The 25,332-nt window shown below is 37.3% G+C and overlaps 1 protein-coding gene across 3 annotated transcripts; it reads right to left on the bottom strand.

Annotated features, from left to right (window-relative positions):
* Window positions 1-687: 687 nt before the first annotated feature.
* Window positions 688-23,885, bottom strand: LOC129414666 (beta-1,4-galactosyltransferase galt-1). Of its 3 annotated transcripts, XM_073867734.1 has the most exons (4): window positions 23,641-23,884; window positions 22,709-22,853; window positions 19,723-19,867; window positions 688-2,429 (listed from the first exon to the last, which is right to left on the bottom strand). In XM_073867734.1, the coding sequence occupies exon 4, from the start codon at window positions 2,413-2,415 to the stop codon at window positions 1,117-1,119; it is 1,299 nt and encodes a 432-aa protein (XP_073723835.1). In that variant the 5' UTR covers window positions 2,416-2,429; window positions 19,723-19,867; window positions 22,709-22,853; window positions 23,641-23,884; the 3' UTR covers window positions 688-1,116. The 3 variants fall into 3 exon arrangements, with proteins under 3 accessions (XP_073723835.1, XP_073723836.1, XP_055024716.2); XM_073867735.1 differs by lacking the exon at window positions 19,723-19,867 and having other exon boundaries at window positions 23,641-23,885; XM_055168741.2 differs by lacking the exons at window positions 22,709-22,853; window positions 23,641-23,884 and adding an exon at window positions 20,672-20,918.
* Between the last annotated feature and the right edge of the window lie 1,447 nt (window positions 23,886-25,332).

The following is a 25,332-nucleotide window of genomic DNA, read 5'->3' as shown; positions in this document are numbered from 1 at the left end:
TTCTACTCCAAAGGAGTTCAATCGGCAGAATAAATGATTGGTTTAAAACAGAAGTGTATGACCACTAAGGATAACATAAATGCTTGCCTAAAATTAAATGAATAGTAAAAAGTTCTCAAGTAATTAAATAATCAAGTAAACTGTCAGTGATAAAATAAGAACACAGAAACAAATGAAAAAGGGACAAATAAATATAACATCAAGATACAGTTGCAGATAGTGCTTTAAGTACGGTTTGTTTTTTGATTGACACATACAGCAGTCCCTCTTAAAAATGTACATTAATGCATGGATTTAATAGCCGTATGTACATTGTAAACTCCTTTCCCTTAAACTGTTCACATTTGTACTTTTTTAACATACATATTCGCCATCGTACATTATCGAACGTATTCACGCATCAGGCGGTAGTAGGTCACACGCACCTGCAGGAGCTCTGCTTATTTGCGACCCTAACCTAATTTGCACTGCTATTAGTAGATTGCGTTGGTCAAAATGGAAATCAGCTGTTTCACCTGTGTTTTTTTTTAATATGTGCATTTTTAGTAAATAAAAAAGAGTTAATTTTTGTAAGGGGTGGTTTCCTGTCTAAACTAATCATCACTTTAACAACTTCACTTTACTTCATCTTCTCTACTTGGAACAATAACACAGTTTACAAGTTAAATACAAAACAAAACAATAAAGTTTCAAGAAAACTGACTGGTTTATTTGAATACATTTTACATTTAAATGTCCGCAATCTCACAATCACATCTTTCATTTCATTTTACATAAACTGCCAGCTAATCTAATATCCTGAGAACCAGCAACCAAAATGCAACCAATGTAGATCTTTTTATAAGAGTAAAGACAATAAAAATTTCACAGAAGTTTATAATTGTATTAAACTGAAAAAAATTATTCATTGAATTTAATCTATTTTTTTAAGGTAAGTGGTTGCAATCAATTTATTTAAGCTACATGTAAACAAAAAAAGATTAGTAAAGCAAAGTAAAATATAAAACTTTTGTTTAAATGTAGCTTAAACAAACCGATTGCAACCACTTACCTTAAAAAATGATTAAATTCAATGAATCATTTTTTTCAGTGTATAATAAATTATGTCAAATGAGACTAAGGCATTAACAAACCAGAAAGCTTCAGTGCATTGTCAACATTTGGTAGCAGTTCTTGTTCAAAGTCCCACAATCTTTTGTCCACATTCAGCTGATCTTTGTTAAGATGGCCCTGCAGTGGGACTCTCACATGTACAATCCTACAAACATGAAACGGGACACGGTAGGAATCACCAAAGTGTTTCAAAGAGGAATGCACTGAAGTTTGCTCCTCCAACCTTGGATTAACAATCATCTTTGTGGGATTAAAAACATTCTTTCGGTCAGGTTCTCTATAAATGTGCTCCATGATATTGATTCCAGGAATTTTACTCCATTCTTGCCGTTTGAATCGACCACTGTCATCAAATTGTGTTTTGGGGAATATGTGGTTCTCGATAAGGAACAAACCTACAGTGGGATATGCAGCTTGAAGGTTTTCCATAAGAGATGGTAAATTGTCATATTTGTAAGGCATGATGATCTCATCGATGTCATTCAGGAGAACATACTTAGATTGATACATGTGTCTATAAATGCACTCGTTGAGTGTTGTCAGTTGACCATAATAATGAAGGTCACCCTTGTTTTTTGTTGATTTCCAACCTGGAGATGGATTAAGAAACTTGTCAATTGGCCATGAAACAATCTCCAGTATCCCCTCTCTTTCATAATGCTTTAAAAGTTTTTCTAGGTCGGGTCCACAGCTAGTGTTATAAATGACCACTCGCTGAACGCCCAGAAGCTTGTACATCTCTATAGTTTGAGCAAACTGCAGCACATTGTTGTAGTCACCAAAAACGTTGGAGATGCAAACTGTGAAGTTATACTTGAATGTCTCAGTCATTACACGATTCCTTATTGGCAGAAACTCTGAGGGTCGATTGACTGAATCATTAGTTGAGATGAGGACATGTGTTGCATTTTGCAAGTGTTTACCTTTACAGATCACATCCGAGACATGAAATGGAAATCCAAAATGGTCACTGTGTATTTGGACATCAGTCTCAACAGCTGTACATTCATGTTCAGTATTGCAGTAAATGCAGTAAAGTGGCTGAAGACTTTCTCTGTTGATTATGCTGATGACTCGAATGGTCCCATCAATTCTGTGGTCGATGAATGCAGACACCATGAAGTGTTTTGAGTCTTTGATGGGCGTTATTGAATTTAAAGACTCTGGGATTGTCTGTTTGTTATAAAATCGTGAAATCCATATGTAATTAGGATGCCAGCTTGAATAGGTCCATATCAGAATGGCAATAACATTCAAAAGAAATATTATTCCTAGCAGTCCTTTCAAATTGATGTTTGCCATGTGCCTTTTTATACCTACGGAAAGATGAGGGGAGACATATCATAGTTAAGTGGATTTTTAAAAACTTGTTTGTGAGAAATGAGAATCGATGGTGGAGAAAATTGGTCCTGTGGTATAGTTTTCAACAGACATAAATTAAACTGGAGAGCTGAAGTACAGTCATATACTTTGATATAACAATTTTGTTAAAGAGCCACACAGATCCAAAATCGAAAATGATCTGTATTGCAGTGTGTCATGTAGCTGTCCATTGTAAACAATGTGCAAAGTAGTTGAACTAAAAAGTCTACGATTAATACATTTATTGGCTTCTAAAGTAGGGAGTCGAGTCTAAATCGCTGAAACAAGTTGTCATATGTATTCTGCCCTCCAAAGGCTAAGTGCAGTATCTACGCAAACACTGAAACTGAGAAAAATGGCTTTAAAGTTTTTAACACCAGCCAGTCAAACATGTTACTGCAATTTTGGCACACACATTTCTCTGAAATGGGACAAAATTTAACCAGGAGACTTTGTCACAAGACACAACAGATCTCACAAAGCCCATTTTAACCCTTAACTCAATTTTGACCAAATGCGTAGTTACTGCGCTTTCGCTTTGTAGGGCAGTATTGAATCTCCTGCCTGACTTTATCCATGTTATACCAACACTTTGCAGCATAATCTTCGCCTACAGCCTTGCCCGGGAGAAAAGAAAAATATGACCTGTCCACAGAGACTTCAGCTAGTTAGTGTGTAAACATCTTGTCACGCTGTGTTTTCAGTTTGTGTTGTTTTCAGTAACAAAGGAGGAAGAAATATGAAGAATCTGTGGTTAAAATTACTTTTTCAAGGAGGGATATACTAAACGTTTGGCTGGGAAGAATCAGTGGTTGAAATTACTTTTTCACGGAGGGATTTACTAGACGTTTGGCAATGAGAGATGGTTCAGTACCGAGTTAATTTGGAACAACTTGTAAGTATGATTATAGCTACATACCACAACCTGTAAGTATGATTATAGATACATATTTGCTTACTCTGTCAGTTGACCAATCAGAGCAGAGTATGCTACTGAAAGGTGGGGTTTAGGCAGACGTTGATCGGCTTCACACGAATCGTTTGGGGATCTCTGAGAAATGGGGTAATTTTAAATTTATATTTTGAGAAAATGACAGTGTTTTTTGACCTTGCATGCATTTAAACATGTTGTCCGGGAATAATAAACAGTGATAGGACGCTTAAAATTGGTATCTAACTGGCTCTTTAATAATGTGTATAAATTAATTCATCCAAAAACTACACCTAATCTCAGGCAAACAAACAAAAACAAGCTAGCCTACATAAAGGCGCAGTGCAATTCAGCGACATAAGCATTTCATTGATGTTTAAGCCTGTTTTAAACATTCGTTTTTTTAAATGCAACTTACAAGAGCTAGTAATGTCGCTGTCACGATAATCCTCAAAGCGAACTGCGGAGATAAATAAGACTTTATAAATAAAGCTAAATATCAGGGTTGCTGCCTGGGATAACAAATCCAAGAGGGCAGAGAAACGAGGATAGAGCCAGTCCAGTGCGCTATTAGAAGAGTCCAGTTAGAACATTTGTAGTGATTTTGACACAAGCACAAATTAATTTAGTGATTTTTACACTGGCAACAACTGGGTGGTATGCCATACACAGGACACTAGAGGTTTCACCTCAAGTGTGTGCACGTGTGTGTCAGATGAACCCTCCCTCCTCTACTTCAGGGCACCAGCTGAAGAATTTCACTTTAACAATAAGAATGATCTAAATAGATCATTCAACAAATAAGAAAATATGTAAAATAGAGGGAGTTTGTCATCTAATTTATCTGAAGGAATTTGTGAGATTCTGACCAGCTTGTAGGACCCTTGGTAAGACACAGTGGTAATAAAATGGAATTTATTAACAAAAGATAAACAAGAATAACTAAAAACACTACTAAATAATACTAAAATACTAAAGAATTGAAAAAGATGGAAACTAAAATGCAAAGAATAGATATTTGAAGTGACTGAGCTGAATTTATGTCAGAATGTTTTACAATGACGCCTGGCGCAAACAAATCTAAAATCAAACTTTTAATGCAGGACAGTAAATAGCCATTTATCAGGTGATGAATATCATTACTGCTTAGCTAAAATGCTAAAAATGTTACTCTTTAAGTCAACTGTTAGAGCATTAAATAAATGTATATATTTGTGAATGTGTGTATAATATGGGTTTATTTTCAGTAACAAACTAATCAAGGTAATCATTCACACACACGCGCGTACACACACACACACACCAGAGGTTGCGTGAAGACGTTTTCACGTTTATTGTGATGGTTTTATTAATTCATTTTTTATTCATGTTTCCTGTTGTTTTAAGTAAATAAAAGAGCATCATTGCTTCACTAAAGTGTATATAATCACTGGTCATCTGACAATACGTTTTATATTACAGTTAAATTACAGGGTTGCACGACTACTGATTTCTGCTAAACGATTTCTTATCAAAACAATACTCGAGTTACTCGATTACTCGTGGTCCATGCTACAGCAAATGAAAAGACATGAAATGGTTCCTATCAATAAATCTTTATTTAATTCATAGCCTAATGCAACAATTAAATAAAGTAAACTCTCAAAACATTATAATTATGACATTACATAGGCTATTTAAGTTTGCATGTAACAGATTAATGACAATTAAATAGTTGCACGCATTCATAACATTTGCGCCGTATATGCAAACTATATGTGCATGGCTAATTGCATACAGTAACAATTTAATAACTTATATAATAAGTATCAACTAATATTTAACAAGTTTTCAGCAGTAATAACAAGAACAACATTAATCTTACTTCAACCTTCACTGGTTATTTTCAACAAGCATTCAGGCACACAATATTTTAATACTAAAATTCGCATCATACTTCAAAACTCTGTGAATGCGTATTTAGTTAAAACATTAGGAAAACAGTAAAAACATGAATAAAACTCATTTAATAATTTTATATTTACCAAGTTTTCAACCGTAATAACAAGAACGAATATCTTTTGTAGGAGCCAAATCGAGCTTTGTGTTAATTTTATATTTCTTTCTTGTCAGTAGTAGTAAGTGACTATTATGTGGCCATTGGACTGTCTACTCCACCTAGAGGACTGTTGGGAGGTTGAAGGTGAAGCCCAAAGGGAAAGGCCTTAAGAACAGGAAGTCACAGCAACTGGGGGTGGCTGAAAGGGCAAACAGTCTTTTGACCGTGTGGTGGTGTGCCATATAAGAGACTGCTTTAGTTTAATTGTTTTTCTTATTTTACTTCAAGTTTTCTGTAACATTATAACATTCTATCAACATCAATAAATGCTCATTGTACAAATTGGATCAACTTCTATCACTCATCTACTTAACTGCACGCGTCAAGACATATCCAGCTCAGCCACAAGTATTAGCAATTCAGGGAGCAAAGGAACGACCAGAAAAGGCTAATACAATTTAGTCAAAAGAGTGCTCTGGATGGATACACTCGGATCAAAGGAATACTGGATCCGAAAACCAGATACGGAAGTCTAGGAAGTGCATGTGCGATCTTGGATTGTTAGAAGGATGAAGCCAATCCAAGCGAATATTAAAGAATCGGTACGTGAAACAAAGAACAACAGTAGGATTACATTTACAGACCTTGTACAGTTCATTGAGAAACAGGCCAAGATATGTTCTAACCCAATATTTGGAGATATACAAGAAACTGTTGCAAGCAGGAATAAAAGGCCCAATGTAAGTAAGACCCTTTTTAGACCCAAGTCTACCTATGCAACTAATGTAACAACACTGAGCACTCCAGCTGCTCCAAGCATGAACAGTGATGTAAAAACTCCATGCCTCTGCTGTAATGGTGCTCATTGTTTAGAGAACTGCTCCCACTTCAAGAAGAAAACACATAGGGATAAGTTAAACCTTTTAAAGGAAAAAGGACTCTGCTTTGGTTGTTTGTGTAAAGGGCACATGAGCAAGGACTGCAAAGACCGTCTTACATGTAACATCTGCAAACAAACACATCCCAATGTGCTTCACATCAACTTTGAGACTAAAGGTCATGCCTCAAAGTCAGCAGAGCAGTCACAGAAATGTATCAGCAAAGTGTCATCAAATGCTTGTGGCCATACAGGGGCCGGAAACAGTAAATGTGCACTGTCAATCCTTCCTGTGCAAGTTAAGTCTGTTAAAGGTAACAAAATTAGTCAAACTTATGCTCTTCTTGATCCTGGCAGTTCGGCAACATTCTGCACAGAGAGGCTGGCGCAGAAGTTGTGTCTAGAGGGGAAACAAACGACCGTACTGCTGAGAACAATGGCACAGGAGAAACCCATAAAAAGTGTGTTAGTATCAGGCTTAGAAGTCAGTGAACTTAATGGCAAGACATTCATTCCTTTACCTGATGTCTACACACAGAAATGTATGCCTGTAACAAAAGAGAACATCCCAAAACAAGAAGATTTAAAACAATGGCCTTACCTTAGTGAAGTTAAGTTACCTCACATAGACTGTGACATTGACTTGCTCATAGGAATGAATGCAGCAAATGTTATGGAACCTTGGCAGGTAATAAACTCACAAGAAGATGGACCTTATGCTGTAAGAACGTTGCTAGGTTGGGTAATCAATGGTCCATTGGGAGGTAGCAGCAAAGATGTGGAAGTGTCCACAGTGACTGCAAACAGGATCTCGTTGGTCAACCTGCAAGAATTGTTGGTGAGTCAATACAACACAGACTTCAGTGAGAAAGCCTATGAAGAAAAAAGTGAAATGTCAGTGAATGACAAGAAATTCCTGAACATTGTCAATGAATCTGTTAAAATGAAAGCGGGTCACTACTGCATTAACCTACCTTTTAAAGCAGATAAAATCACAATGCCCAACAACCGCATTGTTGCAGAACAGCGCCTGTTGAATCTGAAAAAGAAGTTCAAAAGAGACCCGAACTATCAAAAGGAGTATACAGAGTTCCTCAGTGATGTAATTTACAAGGGCTATGCTGAAAAGGTTCCCTCTGCACAACTGAACAGGACTGATGGAAGGGTTTGGTATATCCCTCATCATGGGGTATATCACCCAAAAAAGAAGACCATTAGAGTAGTGTTTGATTGTGGTGCAACTTTTCAGGGGACATCCCTTAACTCTGAATTACTCCAAGGCCCAAATTTGACAAACACCCTGATTGGAGTACTGACACGTTTCCGAGAAGAACCAGTAGCGCTGATGGCAGACATACAGGCCATGTTCCACCAGGTCAAGGTGACTGAAAGTGACACAGACTTCCTGCGCTTCTTATGGTGGCCTCAAGGAAATGTGGATGATGCTCCAGTAGAATATCGCATGACTGTTCATTTGTTTGGTGCAGTCTCTTCACCAAGCATAGCCAACTTTGCTCTCAGAAAGACCGCACAGGACAATACAAGCAACTTCCCTCGTGAGGTAATAAACACAATCATGGAGCACTTTTATGTAGACGATTGTTTGAAGTCAATGCCCACAGAACAAAAAGCAATGGAACTAATATCAAACATAACGGAAGTCTGTCAAAGAGGAGGCTTCTATTTGTCAAAGTGGATAAGCAACAGTAGAGCTGTGCTTGGGGCTGTTCCACAAGAAGACCTAGCTAAAGAGGTAAAGGACTTGGATTTGAGCAAAGATCAATTGCCCATGGAGCGAGCCTTGGGACTTCAATGGTGTGTCCAAAGTGACTCCTTCAAGTTCAACATCACCATCAGTGAGCGTGCACTTACCAGAAGGGGCATTCTATCAATGGTAAGCTCTATATATGATCCATTAGGCTTTCTATCTCCACTTACCTTGCCAGCTAAACTGTTATTGCAAACATTGTGCCGACAAGACCTTGGATGGGACATGACCATTCCCAGCACACTTTCTGACCAGTGGACCAAGTGGATCAGCAGTCTTTCACAACTCACAGACTTTAAAGTTCCACGTTGTTTTAAGCCAAGTGATTTTGGTGAGTCAGTGCATAACCAGATTCACAACTTCTCTGATGCTAGCGAGCTAGGCTATGGAACAGTCAGCTATCTCAGAATGACAAATGCGGAAGGAAAGGTCTGTGTAGCATTCTTGATTGGCAAGGCAAGAGTAGCTCCTTTAAAACGGCAGACCATCCCAAGGCTGGAGTTAGCAGCTGCAGCTTTATCAGTCAAAGTGGATAAAATGTTGAAAGAAGAATTGCTGCCAGTTACAGATAGGTCAGTGTTTTGGACTGACAGCACAGCTGTTTTAAAGTACATCTCAAATGACCACAAACGTTTTCATACTTATGTGGCAAATAGGACCTCTAGAATTAGGGAGGCTACACAAGTCTTTCAATGGAGATATATTGACACAAAGAGAAACCCTGCTGATGACTGCTCTAGAGGTGTGAGTGCAGAAAGGTTCATTAGGAACCCAAGATGGATCTCTGGACCAAATGAATCTGTGAACAATGTTGAACTTTGTGAAGATGATCCAGAGGTGAGGAAATCTGCAATAGTGAATGCAATCATGCAGACATTTGAGGAAAAGCCCACAGACAAGTTGCTCAATCATTTTTCAGACTGGCTGAAGTTGAGAGTAGCTGTTGCATGGATCCTCAAAGTTAAAGAAGCATTAAAATGCCTTGTGCAAAAAAGAAACGACTCAAAGAAAGATTGTAAGAAAACTCAAAGGGTAACCAGAAGGACAATAGGGCATGTCAAAGATGACATAAAGGAAGCAATAACAGTTGATGATCTGATAATGGCAGAAAAGGCTATTCTCTCCTATGTACAGAGACAAAGTTTCCCTGAAGAGATTAACATGTTGCAAGAGGGCGCTTCCAATGTGAAAAAGAGCAGTAGCATATACAGATTGGATCCAGTGCTGGACAATGGAATCCTTAGAGTGGGTGGTCGCCTCAGAAGAACAGCAATGCCTGAGGAAAGAAAACACCCTGCCATTTTGGCCAAAAACCACCACGTCTCCACTCTGATCCTACGCCACTTCCATGTTCAAACTGGACACGGAGGAAGGAACCACATGCTATCTCAGGTACGAAAAACATACTGGATAACAAAAGGTAACTCTGCTGCAAGAAAGGTTCTCTCTCACTGTGTGACTTGCAGAAAGCACAGAGGTAAAGCCGGCGAACAAAAGATGGCTGACCTGCCAAGTGAAAGACTAGTTACAGACTTACCACCATTCTCCAACGTTGGCCTTGAGTACTTCGGTCCTGTTGAAGTAAAAAGGGGAAGGAGCACAATGAAGAGATATGGTGTCATTTTTACCTGCATGACCAGCCGAGCAGTGCATCTAGAGGTAGCCTGTTCTTTAAGTACAGACTCATGCATCAATGCCATCAGAAGGTTTCTGTGTCGAAGAGGACAGCCACAACACCTAAGGTCAGATAATGGCACTAACCTTGTAGGTGCAGAAAGAGAACTACGAGAAGCACTGAGAACTTTAGATCAGAGAAAGATCCACCAAACTCTGATGAAGGAAAGAATTCAGTGGAGCTTTAACCCCCCTACAGCCTCTCACCATGGTGGGTTCTGGGAACGCCTCATCAGAATGGTAAGGCATGTCTTATATTCAGTCTTAAAACAACAAACATTAGACGATGAAGGACTACACACTGTTTTCTGTGAAGTTGAGGCCATTCTTAACAGCCGTCCAATTACAAAAGTGTCTAGTGACTCACAAGATCTTGAGGCCCTCACACCGAATCATATTCTGTTGCTCAGAACTAACCCAATTCTGCCCCCTGGAGTCTTTTCAAGGTCGGATATATACCACAGAAGACGCTGGAGACAGGTCCAGTATATAGCTGAGCTGTTCTGGAAGAGGTGGCTTCTGGAATATCTCCCTCTCCTACAAGAACGACAAAAATGGTCAAGAGCAAGAAGATACTTCATCCCAGGGGACATTGTCTTGATTGCAGACAATACCGCTCCTCGCAGTTCGTGGCTACTGGGAAGAATTGTTGAGGCCAAACCTGATGCCAGAGGTCATGTCCGAGTTGTGAAGCTGAAAACAAAGACAAGTGTATTGGAAAGGCCAGTGTCCAAAATCTGCTTGCTGTTAGAGGGTGACGAAGGTTCTCTAAAGAAGTCCTGAATATTCAAGAACATTGAAGATAAGTTGACTCTTTAAATTTTGAGTTTCATTTTGAATTTTACTATAAGATTTAAATAAATGGAATATATGTTTTGGAGAAGTTAAGCTGCAAGTATATATGGCTCCTTTATTAATTAAAAAAAAATAATTGTTTTTGCCTCTACAGAAACAATTAGGGGCCGGAATGTAGGAGCCAAATCGAGCTTTGTGTTAATTTTATATTTCTTTCTTGTCAGTAATAGTAAGTGACTATTATGTGGCCATTGGACTGTCTACTCCACCTAGAGGACTGTTGGGAGGTTGAAGGTGAAGCCCAAAGGGAAAGGCCTTAAGAACAGGAAGTCACAGCAACTGGGGGTGGCTGAAAGGGCAAACAGTCTTTTGACCGTGTGGTGGTGTGCCATATAAGAGACTGCTTTAGTTTAATTGTTTTTCTTATTTTACTTCAAGTTTTCTGTAACATTATAACATTCTATCAACATCAATAAATGCTCATTGTACAAATTGGATCAACCTCTATCACTCATCTACTTAACTGCACGCGTCAAGACATATCCAACTCAGCCACAAGTATTAGCAATTCAGGGAGCAAAGGAACGACCAGAAAAGGCTAATACATCTTTCTTCAACCTGTTTGAAAGTTTAGTCATCGTCGCCATCTTCCTTGCGCAACACATAGTCTTTGGTCGAGCTCGTGGATCGCTGGTTTGCATTTAGAAACACAAGAGCATCGACGTGAGATGGATGCAAGCTTGATCTTTGCTTTGTGACGGTGTTGCTGGCCAAGGAAAAAATTCTTTCACTTGGTGTACTGGTGGTGGTGGTCGATTTCTCGACTACTCGACTAGTCTATGCAAGCCCTAGTCAGAAGATACATACCCCAAGGGTCATGAACACTTCTTCTGTAACTGTTTGAGCCCCAAAGATAGTATACAGGGCAGTCTTAACGGATCGGATTTCCCTCTCCCAGGATCCACCAAAATGAGGGGCGTTAGATGGATTGTAGTGGAAACCTAGCTGCTGCTTGGCCAGTTCTTGTTGCAAGCGGGGATTATGATTTTTGAAAGCTTCTTAAAGTTCACTGTCACCACCTCTAAAATTGGTTCCTCGGTCAGAGTACAACTCGTAGGGTTTTCCTCTTCGAGCAATAAACCATCTGAGAGACATGAGGAAAGAATCAGAGTCAGCATGAGACAGAAGGTGGAGATATACTGCTTTGGTGGTTAAACACTAAATTATACCCCAACGGTCCTCATTCCGTCGCCCAAATTTTATGGTACATGTGCCAAATATGTCAGATTACAAGTTGCACATAGATGGCTGCACTGTGGTGCCATCTTCCACGGTTAGGAACTTAGGTGTGATGTTCGACAGCAACTTATCCTTCGATAGTCATATCGCCAACGTCTGCCGCACAGCATTCTTCCATCTTAGAAATATCTCGAAAATACGCCATATACTGTCTACATCTGACGCAGAGAAGCTTATCCATGCTTTTATGACCTCTAGAATAGACTATTGTAACTCGCTACTCGGGGGATGCCATGCAAATCAAGTAAACAAGCTTCAGCTAGTTCAAAACGCTTCTGCAAGGGTACTTACTTGATCTAAAAAGTACGACCACATAAGCCCAATTCTGGCATCTTTACACTGGCTACCAGTTAAATATTGCATACAATTTAAAATATCACTAATTACCTACAAAGCTTTAAATGGCCTAGCACCCTCATATCTTAGAGAATTACTATCAGAATACAATCCATCACGCACACTATGGTCGCAAAATTCTGGTCTCTTGATTATCCCTAGACTATCAAAAGTGTCTAAAAGTGGAAGGTCATTTTCCTACTTAGCCCCTAAGCTCTGGAATGATTTACCAACCGATGTCCGAGAATCAGACACAGTCGATAATTTTAAATCTAGACTTAAAACCTTTCTCTACAACAAAGCATTCGCATAATTTGTCTAGTAAAGGTACTTAACTCGAGATAGTTATTTGTACGGAACAAAGCACTCGCGGTCATAACACAGACCAACCAAATAAATAAATAAAAACCTTATCTTAACTTATGGTCGGATTGCGATTTTGGAACTTTCGTGTGTCTTGTGAATAGGATGCCATACAGACCCGTTTGCCACTGAACCTGCATTAACGACGACAGTGGGGCTCCCAGCCTTGGTCAAATGGGTTGGCACGTATGGTCGGGTTGGGATTTTGGCTCTTTCGTGTGTCTTGTGAATAGTATGCCATACAGACCCGTTTGCCACTGAACCTGCATTAACCACGACAGTGGGGCCTCCAGCCTTAGTCAAACGGGTTGGCACGTATGGTTGGGTTGTGATTTTGACATTTTCGTGTGTCTTGTGAATAGTATGCCATACAAACCCGTTTGCCACTGAACCTGCATTAACGACGACAGTGGGGCTTCCGGCCTTAGTCAAACGGGTTGGCACGTATGGTCGGGTTGCGATTTTGGCGCTTTCATGTGTCTTGCGAATAGTATGCCATACAGACCCATTTGCCACTGAACCTGCATTAACGACGACAGTGGGGCCTCCAGCCTTAGTCAAACGGGTTGACACGTATGGTCAGGTTGCGATGTTGGCGTTTTTTCGTGATCTTGTAAATAGTATGCAATATAGACCCGTTTGCCACTGAACCTGCATTAACGACGACAGGCCTTACAGGCCTTAGTCAAACGGGTCGACAGGTTTCATTTTCTCTTAAAGATCGGAAGGTGACCCTTAGTTACCATATATACCGTCGCAGTGGGCCCCCAATTTGCAAAATCCTCAACTGTGGATAATATAATTATGCCGCAATAGTTAGTCTGTCTGAAACTAAGCTGATTAAACCACATCACTGTGTGACACTTGCATTACATGAGAACGACCCCTACGTTAATATGATTTTGTTTTTCTCTCCCCGTCTCGTCCTCGTCCCCGAGGACAATGGGACAAACAGACCAAGTTCCGGTAGATGTGAAAGTCGACACACCTCTGATCTACTGGTCGTCCTTCAACGTGATGCCCAGCTGATGCCTGACCAACGATCACCGGCAGGACCCGCTTAATCTCCGCTTAATCTCCTTATCCGTTTATATGTGTGTATATACATATATATCTCCCAAGGGTTTTTCCCTCCTAGGACTTTTTCCCTCCTAGGACTTAAGCACTAGTTGATGAGGCTGCCCATATAGTTCTGTGAGAGCTTGCATTGCGTAGCTGTATGGATATGTGCCATTATTGTAAGAATCAGCAATTAGTAATGCCTCTTCCAGCTTCAGATGATCCATCAGTATCTGAAACTTGAAACGCTCTATAGAATCAGTTGGCAAAAGATTGTCAAGGGCAATTTTTAACCCTGCAAACTCAAGGGGATCTTTCTTTACGAAATAAGGAATAGTAGGTTCTCTTGGTTAGGTGGAGACAGAGGGCAGTAAGGCATAAATGGTCTCTCTGGTCTGAATTCGGGGCTGTGATCACGTCTGTAATGCTACCTTGGATAATGGTGGTAATGGTTCAGCAGGTTTACCCCTAGAATTGATGGATGTTCGATCTGGTGATAATGATATGGAAGGAGAAGGTTTGAAATGGACCTTAATTCTCTGAAGCTTATCAATGATTTCATCAATCCTGTCATTCTGATTTTGAACATGTAACTGCTCCTTACTGTGTTTTACTAGTGTATCTTGGTCGTAACGTGGATCTCTTTGATCCTGTTGCTTTGATTCTATGTGATACTGATTTTGGTAAGGTATGAGGTTCGATCCTCATTGTTACTTGTTAGCCGTTTTGATGAATGAACCAGATTTAATTGTGTAAATAACAGTGATGAGTGCTTTTCAGAGAGATTTTGAGTGACATGTCCTTTCTAAGGTAGCAGCATACCTTCTGTGGCACCAATTAATTGTTCTCCCTCGTTGGAGTGGTCTGGTGGTATGTGTGCAGTTCTTTGCTCTGGCACATAATCAACTTCATAGTCTTTGAGGTAATTTGGTAGGTGTGTATTGTGACGGGGACGTACTGTTGCATCACCAATCTCCTCTCTATGTGTTAACTTTGTTGATACTTTAGAAGTTGCATTATCCGGCTCGAAGGACCACATGTTACAGATTATAACATCTAAATGTAATAAAATCACTTACGTGTTGATTACTTCCTGTTTGCAACCACCAAAGAATGCTCGGTTAGAACATTTATGATTATTTGTCTTTTTGGTGAGATGTGCACACACCACTCACAGACCACTCTTTATAGAAACTGAACAGTTTAATCTTCATGTCTTGCATATCTTATGTTTATCAGAACAGGTGTGTATGGTTTAAGTTTAAAGAAACAAATTATACTGTATAAACAAATGCATGTAATACAATTACAAATAATAATCACTTAAACTATCAATTAAGTTTAACAATAGAAACAATCAACATTTAGTTTAGTAATATGTCTTTATAGTAGTTATCATGTGCACATGGTGTGCTGCAGCAATGCTATGAGTACAACTTAAAACTCTCTATTTCCAAAGCATAAAGATACAAAATTCACAAATATTGACTAAAGAATACAAATTACTCTTTGATGCACGCACACACAACATGAATCAACAAGATGATGCAATCAGATTGTCACCAGCACAATGGCCGTTTCTCAATGTCAAGGATACTTCCTTAGCAGGACTAGTCCTTACAAGTCACTTTCTTCAGAGGCTAGGGGAGGCTCCTCTTAAGCATTCGGAGAACACGTAAATGGAACAGGCTAGCAAGTGCACTTCATTGAAAGGTGTGCTTTCGGCGCTGCACACATAGGATTGTGGGTGATTTCAGCGCGCGAAGAGCGCGAAGGATACACATATGCATCCTTTCCTGTATATGGGATATTTTTCGAACAAAGGACTCAGTCCTTGGCTGAAAGGATCCTCGATATTGGAACAGTCCTACGATGGACGTCGATGAAGTAGCATCTTCGAAATTCTGGCTTCCGAGGATCCTTCCTTGACATTGAAAAACAGCTACTATCCTTCCATATCAAGATGTCACATGTGATTCAACTGAGATGACATCAAACATCCTTAGCTGGGTCCTAATAAAGGCCAGTAATAATGCCTGATTTAATTACTATTTTAAAAAACAACGTTATTGAATGTCCACTAGTGCTATAAGCATATACAGCTGGCCCTCAATTTACTAATCATGAACTTACAAGATGAGCATACAAGTTAAAATATGTTATTTTATGTATTTGTTTGTTTTAAACAGAGTTTGAAGAAAGATTGCACTTCTCGTGTGCCACCGGCATCACCATTGTCAACTTGTCAATTCCTTAAGGAATGTTTACGACCATCCTGCCTTAAGATGATGGTGAAAGGGAGGTTTGAAAGGATGATAAGCAGAAATGGTGGGGCCAATCAAAACATCCTCTTCTTCTCCACTTTGTTACAGAGGTTAGCCATTAAAGACTTGTCCGAACAGCCTTATCTGACTGACTGAACACTTGCTTATGTTAACCCAGCAAAATCCAGTCCAAATGTAGCAATTGGGGAGGAGTCTGGAATGCTTTGTTGTATGCTGTTCACCACACAGTGAACAATCCCAAAGCATGAGGGGTCAGACGGGCAGCAGAGAGATCAAAGAGTCATCCAGGACCATAAACAGCACAGAGAGTGACAAGGAAGTGCGTATAAAAAAAGATATGCGGGGAGACACATCTATGTACGTAAAAACAATCAAAGATATCACTTTCCAAATTATTTCGTTATTATTAAAATTATTGCACATTACTGTACACGAACAGTTTCCTTTTTTCAGTTTTTTCTCTTTTTTTGTGAGACTTTTGCGTAGCATTATAATAATACTAAATATATTTTTCTGCACATTATAACTTTATTATAACGCTTCCCGTAATAAAAAAGCATCCCCACAAACATTTAACTTAGCTTTAATGTAGCCTTAGATGCTGTGGATCTGTTACTTCAGTATTTTCATTTATTTATATCTTTGTTTTGTCATTTTATTACCGTTTAGTGGGCCTTTAATACAACCCCAAATCAGAAAAAGTTGGGACACTGTAGAAATTGTGAGTAAAAAAGGAATGGAATAATTTACAAATCTCATAAACTTATATTTTATTCACAGTAGAATATAGATAACATATCAAATGTTGAAAGTAAGATATTTTGAAATGTCATGCCAAATATTGGCTCATTTTGGATTTCATGAGAGCTACACATTCCAAAAAAAGTTGGGACAGGGAGCAATAAGAGGCCAGAAAAATTAAATGTACATATAAGGAACAGCCGGAAGAGGGTCAATGTTTAGGAATAGGAATGTTGTCCTATTCTTGTTTAAAACAGGCTTCTAGTTGCTAAACTGTTTTAGGTCTTCTTTGTCGCATCTTCCTCTTTATGATGCACCAAATCTTTTCTATGGGTGAAAGATCTGGACTGCAGGCTGGCCATTTCAGTACTCAGATCCTTCTTCTATGCAGTCTTGATGTTGTAATTGATGCAGTATGTGGTCTGGCATTGTCATGTTGGAAAATGCAAGGTCTTGCCTGAAAGAGACGACGTCTGAATGGGATCATATGTATCTAGAACTTGGATAAACCTTTCAGCATTGATGGTGCCTTACCAGATGTGTAAGCTGCCCATGACACACGCATTCATACAGCCCCAAACCATCAGAGATGCAGGCTTCTGAAAAGATCGCTAATGACAACTTGGGTTGTCATTGTCCTCTTTAGTCCAGATGAAATGGCATCCCAGTTTTTCGAAAAGAACTTCAAATTTTGATTCGTTGGACCACAGAACAGGTTTCCACTTTGTCAAAGTCCATTTTAAATGAGCCTTGCCCAGGGAAAACGCCTGTGCTTCTGGATCATGTTTAGATATGGCTTCTTTTTTGACCTATTGAGTTTTAGCTGGCAACAGCTAATGACACGGTGGATTGTGTTCACTGACAATGTTTTCTGGAAGTATTCCTGAGCCCTTGTTGTGATTTCCATTACAGTAGCATTCCTGTATGTGATGCAGTGCTGTCTAAGAGCCCGAAGATCACAGGCATCCGGTATGGTTTTCCGGTCTTGACCCTTACGCACAGAGATTGTTCTAGATTCTCTAAACCTTTGAATGATATTATGCACTGTAGATGATGATAACTTCAATTTTATTGCAATTTTTCTCTGAGAAACTCAGAAAACTATTTTTCGCTGCAGCATTGGGGGAATTGGTGATTCTCTGCCCATCTTGACTTCTGACAGACACTGCCACTCTGAGAGGCTCTTTTTATATCCAATCATGTTGCAAATTGACCTAATAAGTTGCAAATTGGTCTTTCAACTGTTCCTTATATGTACTTTTAAATTTTCTGGCCTCTTATTGCTACCTGTCCCAACTTTTTTTGGAATGTGTAGCTCTCATGAAATCCAAAATGAGCCAATATTTGGCATGACATTTCAAAATATCTTACTTTCAACATTTGATATGTTATCTATATTCTACTGTGAATAAAATATAAGTTTATGAGATTTGTAAATTATTCCATTCCTTTTTTACTCACAATTTCTACAGTGTCCCAACTTTTTCTGTTTTGGGGTTGTACTTAACCCTTGTGCATCAATTAAAAAATGTTACACATAGGTTCATACACAGCAAAATCACCAGTGTTATATTAACACTCCTGGTGTATATATGGGTACCACCAGGTCTGGTGGTACCCATATAAACACCAGCAGTGTAGATTTAACACTGAAGATTTTGCTAGGGGACAAAATGTCTATGTCCAAAAAGTGTCATAAAAATATTATAAATGTATATTTTTTTTCCACTTTCACTTATGCCATTTCTTTTAACCAACATCAGCTCTAATCACAATGACTAAACATTCATTCATTTTCAAAATTTTAACCCTTTAAATGCTGGTTTGTTTACATAATGCCACTGCTGTTTTTTATGAAAAAAAAAACGACACCTCTTTTGCAGCGGTTGTAGTTTTGTACAATATATATTTTTTTCATTCAAACTGTTTAAACACACATGCACACACACGCACACACACACACACACACACTTTCTGGTTTCCATGTTTTGTGGGGACGTTTCATAGACGTAATGCATTTTATACCATACAAACTATATATTCTATTCCCCTTACCTACCCCATTCTCTAACCCCAACCATCACAGAAACCCTTCTACTTCTTCACATTTTCAAGAAACATCATTCTGTTTGATTTATAAGCTTGTTTTCTCATGGGGACCTCAAAATGTCCCCACAAGGTCACAGAAATACTGGTATTCCTATCTTTGTGGGGACAATTGGTCACCACAACGTGATAATTACCAGGTACACACACACACACACACACACACATAAAATTTCCGGTACACACATACAAACCACACTCTGACATTCATACCAACACACCCACACAGTTATAGCTTCATAATATATCTAATATATCTCTATAAGCCGAAAACAGCAGAAAACAACAAAGTGATAATTTGCTTTATATGCCAAACCTAAAAAAATGGCACCATCTGCTAAAAAAATAGTAAATATTTAAAATTTGAAGCCTTGCCAACAGAATGACAGCCTGTTAACAAAGATTGCATCATTTTATAGTTGAATGGCACCGGGATTAAAAATTGCAGTTTTAATGGGTTTCAATGGGGACATTTTTATCCAAAAGGTCCTGAGAGGAAGTATTTTGTGTACCTAGTAGAAAATAGTTTTTTTAAAGGAAATGAAGGTGAAATACTAAAATTCCAATAAAAATACACACCTGTGGCAAATTTTATGCAGTTAGCATGAACGCAGGCAAAGTTATCAAAAAAAAAAAAAAAACTGAAAAAGCCAAAAATGTCCTCAAGGATGCACAAGGGTTAAGTTTATTTGATATTATTTATAGTAATTATGTTTCAGTTCTTAATTAAGCTTGAACTTAACTTATTTTAGTCACTTAGTTTTTGCTATAGACCGCAGCCCTGAAGTTCAGTTTCATTAATAATGTCTATTTATCTTCGCAATTTTCTTTTTCATTCTTTTCCCATGATGATGATAATGACAGCGTATTGTATTTAAGGACCCCCCCCCCAGTTATTTCATTTGTATATATTTTTTAAAGTTTATTAAGCTTTTAATTATCAAGAATTGAATAAATAAGTTGTTTTATAATTACCTGATAAAAGATGATTTTCAATGAATGTGTTGTCAACAGTGTCACCTACAGGCCGGAACAGATACTACAACTGGTCACTCAGCTCTGCTCTACTCGTTGACTTCTCCACAGGTACTTTTTGTTACAGTGTCGTATGAGCTACACACTGTGAAAAATAAGTGTGTAGTAGAAAAACAAATTAGAAGTAATAATAATAAAATGTATATTTTTTAACCCGAAACGTTTTTGTTCTATACAGATCATCAGGGGTTTCTGACAAAACATTAGGGTCTAAGCTGCTGACAGAAAAAAAATAATTTTATTTAAACACATGCCTTTACTAGTACATTTAGAAAAACTGAAATAGTCTTGAAGTGGTCCAGGGGCAGTCCTAGACACTTTTTTAAGGAAAGTGGGTTCAGACCCACTGAAAATTGTTGTATTTGTTAACATTAGTTCATGCATTAGTTAACATTAACTAACAATAACAATGAACAATACTTATAAAGCATTTATCAATCTTAGTTCATATTAATTTCAGTATTACCAAACTTTTTTTTAAAAATGTACCTGTTAAGTAAGCAACACCCAAGTTGGTAATGCAGCACAACGCGAAGCGGATTCATTTCAAATAATGAATAAACTAACATGAACAATTGTATTAACATTAATTAACAAAGACTATAATAAATGCTGATAAATTATTGCTCATTGTTGGTTCATGTTAGTTAATGCATTTAAAAATTATAACAAATACAACCTTATTGTTAAGTGTTACCAATTCAAAAACTTCTTAGCATTTGTCATAGAACTCCCTATTACAAGAAGTGAAACAGACATAAATACAAAGTCCTGGTGTACACTACAATGGACATTATTAATAAAGTAACTAGCCTTAAAAATGCAGTCAAATATTGCTGAGATATTTACTTACAAGAAACAAAGACAATTTTTTTTTAAACTTACTTACTTTACTTATGAATTTCTTTCTCAGCTTTTTTATCTTTCATAACATGTGCTTATTGAAATGGCAATCATTTTGAAAAGACAAAATAAGTAGGTTGGCAAGGCCACCCCCCCTGACATGTAATGTCATTTTAAATAGAAAATTGTGACCTTTAGGAACAATAGGATTTAACAGAATGACATGCATATAGCATGAGAGATACCAAGGACAAAAAAATCCCTGTTGACTCTGAGACAATACACATGTGGTAATCCTGGTCATGGGCAAAGTTTAACTCCAACCCTAATCAAACACACCTGAAGCACCTTAATTAGCTACTTCAGGTGTGTTTGATTAGGGTTGAAACTAAAATCTGCAGAGACACCGGACCTCCAGGACCAGGATTGGTGACCACTGCAATACACCAAGGGGTGGGGGGTGAAGGGGGGCATTAACCTCACAGAAAGAATTTGTGCCCCCCCCCCCATGTTTTCTTAACAAACATGAATTAAATTGGAGTGCTAAATACAATCTTATATTTTGAAAAAAGTGCATCTTTCAAAGTAAAACAATTGCATCAACTTGTTACATTTATATATTCTTATAATTTTTTTCTCTACCTTTCCCTGTAAACTTTTTTAAGTTGAAAAAAATATTTAGATGTAACAAGTTGACGTAATTTTTTAGGCTATGTAATTCATAGACACTAATGCAGATCGGAAACATAAATCAAGGAAACGCAACCTGTGTTGCTAAATTCCACTGCGCCGTTTTTCATTTATGAGTTGAATCATTTGCCTGAGATTTGGTAAGAGATAAGAGAGTTAATCCATGATTAAATAAATAAAAAGGAGCAGGAATCATTCTAAGTCGAATGTCAGGTAATGGGCACAACTCCTAAACTGAGCTGGCTGAAGAACAGAATCACCCTCAAGAACAGCAACATGGATCATATAGAGTAAGACATTAAAATCAACTATTGGAATTATGTATAAAAATGTACAAATAGAAAATTATATATAGTTTGTCATTTTTGTACTTAATTAAGTTTCAATAAATTAATGATAAATGCTGTGCTACAGTATCTCAACAGATGGCAGCACTTTAATGTTTTTAAATCTTCAACCAGATGACTCAGGAACATAAACGTGCCTGGCTGTCAGCTCAGCTGGCCAAGAGAGCAAGATCTATATCTTGTTTGTATCAAGTGAAAGGAGTTTGTGTATATATGTGCAATTATAGCTTCATAATATATCTAATTGGCTCTATAATATGCATAAGGCGAAAACAGCAGAAAACAACAAAGTGATAATTTGCTTTATATGCCAAACCTAAAAAAATGGCACCATCTGGTAAAAAAATAGTAAATATTTAAATTTTGAAGTCTTGCCAACAGAATGACAGCCTGTTAACAAAGATTGCATCATTTTATAGTTGAATGGCACCGGGATTAAAAATCGCAGTTTTAATGGGTTTCAATGGGGACATTTTTATCCAAAAGGTCCTGAGAGGAAGTATTTTGTGTACCTAGTAGAAAATAGATTTTTTTAAAGGAAATGAAGGTGAAATATTAAAATTCCAATAAAAATACACACCTGTGGCAAATTTTATGCAGTTAGCATTAACGCAGGCAGTTATCAAAAAAAAAAAAAACTGAAAAAGCCAAAAATGTCCTCAAGGATGCACAAGGGTTAAGTTTATTTGATATTATTTCAAGTAATTATGTTTCAGTTCTTAATTAAGCTTGAACTTAACTTATTTTAGTCACTTAGTTTTTGCTATAGACCGCAGCCCTGAAGTTCAGTTTCATTAATAATGTCTATTTATCTTCGCAGTTTTCTTTTTCATTCTTTTCCCATGATGATGATAATGACAGTGTATTGTATTTAAGGACCCCCCCCCCCCAGTTATGCCATCCCGGCGCCCTGCCTGATCCGTTTAAATGATTGTTGCAATTCTGCCTGAACTTTTGATTAAAGTTATTTCATTTGTATATATTTTTTAAAGTTTATTAAGCTTTTAATTATCAAGAATTGAATAAATAAGTTGTTTTATAATTACCTGATAAAAGATGATTTTCAATGAATGTGTTGTCAACAGTGTCACCTACAGGCCGGAACAGATACTACAACTCGTCACTCAGCTCTGCTCTACTCGTTGACTTCTCCACAGGTACTTTTTGTTACAGTGTCGTATGAGCTACACACTGTGAAAAAATAAGTGTGTAATAGAAAAACAAATTAGAAGTAATAATAATAAAATTTATATTTTTTAACCCGAAACGTTTTTGTTCTATACAGATCATCAGGGGTTTCTGACAAAACATTAGGGTCTAAGCTGCTGACAGAAAAAAATAATTTTATTTAAACACATGCCTTTACTAGTACATTTAGAAAAACTGAAATAGGGCAGTCCTAGACACTTTTTTAAGGAAAGTGGGTTCAGACCCACTGAAAATCTATTGTTGTATTTGTTAAAATTAGTTCATGCATTAGTTAACATTAACTAATAATAACAATGAACAATACTTATGAAGCATTTATCAATCTTAGTTCATATTAATTTCAGTATTACCAAACTTTTTTTAAAAAAATGTACCTGTTAAGTAATCAACACCCAAGTTGGTAATGCAGCACAACGCAAAGCGGATTCATTTCAAATAATTAACAAATAACATGAACAATTGTGTTAACATTAATTAACAAAGACTATAATAAATGCTGATAAATTATTGCTCATTGTTGGTTCATGTTAGTTAATGCATTTAAAAATTATAACAAATACAACCTTATTGTTAAGTGGTACCAATTCAAAAACTTCTTAGCATTTGTCATAGAACTCCCTATTACAAGAAGTGAAAGACATAAATACAAAGTCCTGGTGTACACTACAATGGACATTAATAAAGTAACTAGCCTTAAAAATGCAGTCAAATATTTCTGAGATATTTACTTACAAGAAACAATCAAATAATTTTTTTTTTAAAAACTTACTTAACTTATGAATTTCATCCTCAGCTTTTTTATCTTTCATAACATGTGCTTATTGAAATGGCAATCATTTTGAAAAGACAAAATAAGTAGGTTGGCAAGGCCACCCCCCCCCGACATGTGATGTCATTTTAAATAGAAAATTGTGACTTTCAGAAACAATAGGATTTAACAGAATGACATGCATATAGCATGAGAGATATAGGACAAAAAAATCCCTGTTGACTCTGAGACAACACACATGTGGTAATCCTGGTCATGGGCAAAGTTTAACTCCAACCCTAATCAAACACACCTGAAGCACCTTAATTAGCTACTTCAGGTGCGTTTGATTAGGGTTGGAACTAAAATCTGCAGGGACACCGGACCTCCAGGACCAGGATTGGTGACCACTGCAATACACCAAGGGGTGGGGGGTGAAGGGGGGCATTAACCCCACAGAAAGAATTTGTGCCCCCCCCCTCATGTTTTCTTAACAAACATGAATTAAATTGGAGTGCTAAATACAGTCTTATACACAGCAAATTTAGCAGAGTTAAAATTACGGTGTTAATGGAAATATAAAGAGTTTGGAGTTAATTTAACACTGAATTGAGTTAAAACTATTTTATTTAACTCTATAAAAATAAAGAGTTGGTGTCAAAACACAGTGTTACCACTTTTTTTTAAATTAACTCCTACAGTGTTTTGTTAGTGGAGTTTGTTAACTCTTAGGGTGTTAAATAGAGAAGACCTCCCACTTTTTACAGCACACACTGAACCGTGTTTTTGGATGATGCAGTTCAAGCAGAAGGTCGTCTCTTCACTGTAAATGGTAAGTAAATGTTTAATAAATAAAATTTTGATCAATTACATTTGAGAGTTGTGAGGTGATATGTTTTATATTGCTGTTAGTATCAAGTTTAACATTAAGAGTCATGTGTTATTGTCATTATATGAATGCGGCAGTTGAGTTTAGGTCTTAGCCTCAGATGGAGCAATTCATACTCGTATAATGGTTTTGGAAGTTTTTTTTTTTTTGCTTTATATGCTGTTTAAGTTTAAAATATATGTTTTTAAATCCATAAATGTGTTCAGGAGATTTGCTTTGGGGACTTTGGAGGAGCACAGAAATAGGCCTACATGAACATTTCTTCAGACGAAGAGCAATTTTATAACAAAGTGAGTATTTTTGTGCAAAACATAAATGTATAATTATTTTCAAAGTATTTTGTAATGTGTTCTGTATGTGAATTCTGTAATGCATTTTGTATTGTTTTTTAATAATGAATGTTTCCCTTTTATTTTTGTTTTATTAACAGAAAAGTTCAATATCTAGTCCGAAGATCTGACCGAGGATCATATCACCTCCTTACAGCTACTGGTTCATCATATTCTGCTGTTATTTTGTGAAGACCAACATGGATTTTGGATTGAAATGAAGTCAAACTTCTTTGTATGAACTGAAGCATCCCATAAACTGTGTTTATAAATATCTGTACTGTTGTTATACATTGGGAATGTGCTTTTTAGTTGTCTCGGATGTTAATATATGTTAATTTAATGAACACTTAAATGCATGATACATTGAGAACAATTTTTCTGTCATAAATAAATGTTGATCAGATGGCATTTTAAAAAAATCCTTAACAGTTTTTTAATTATAATGAAAGATTATACTGCTGTATTGTTACATTAAAAAAACTGTTTAAAAAT

Source organism: Misgurnus anguillicaudatus, chromosome 5, assembly GCF_027580225.2.
Source record: "Misgurnus anguillicaudatus chromosome 5, ASM2758022v2, whole genome shotgun sequence".
NCBI classification, from domain to species: Eukaryota; Metazoa; Chordata; class Actinopteri; order Cypriniformes; family Cobitidae; genus Misgurnus; species Misgurnus anguillicaudatus.
This window is presented reverse-complemented; position numbering and strand designations above follow the sequence as displayed.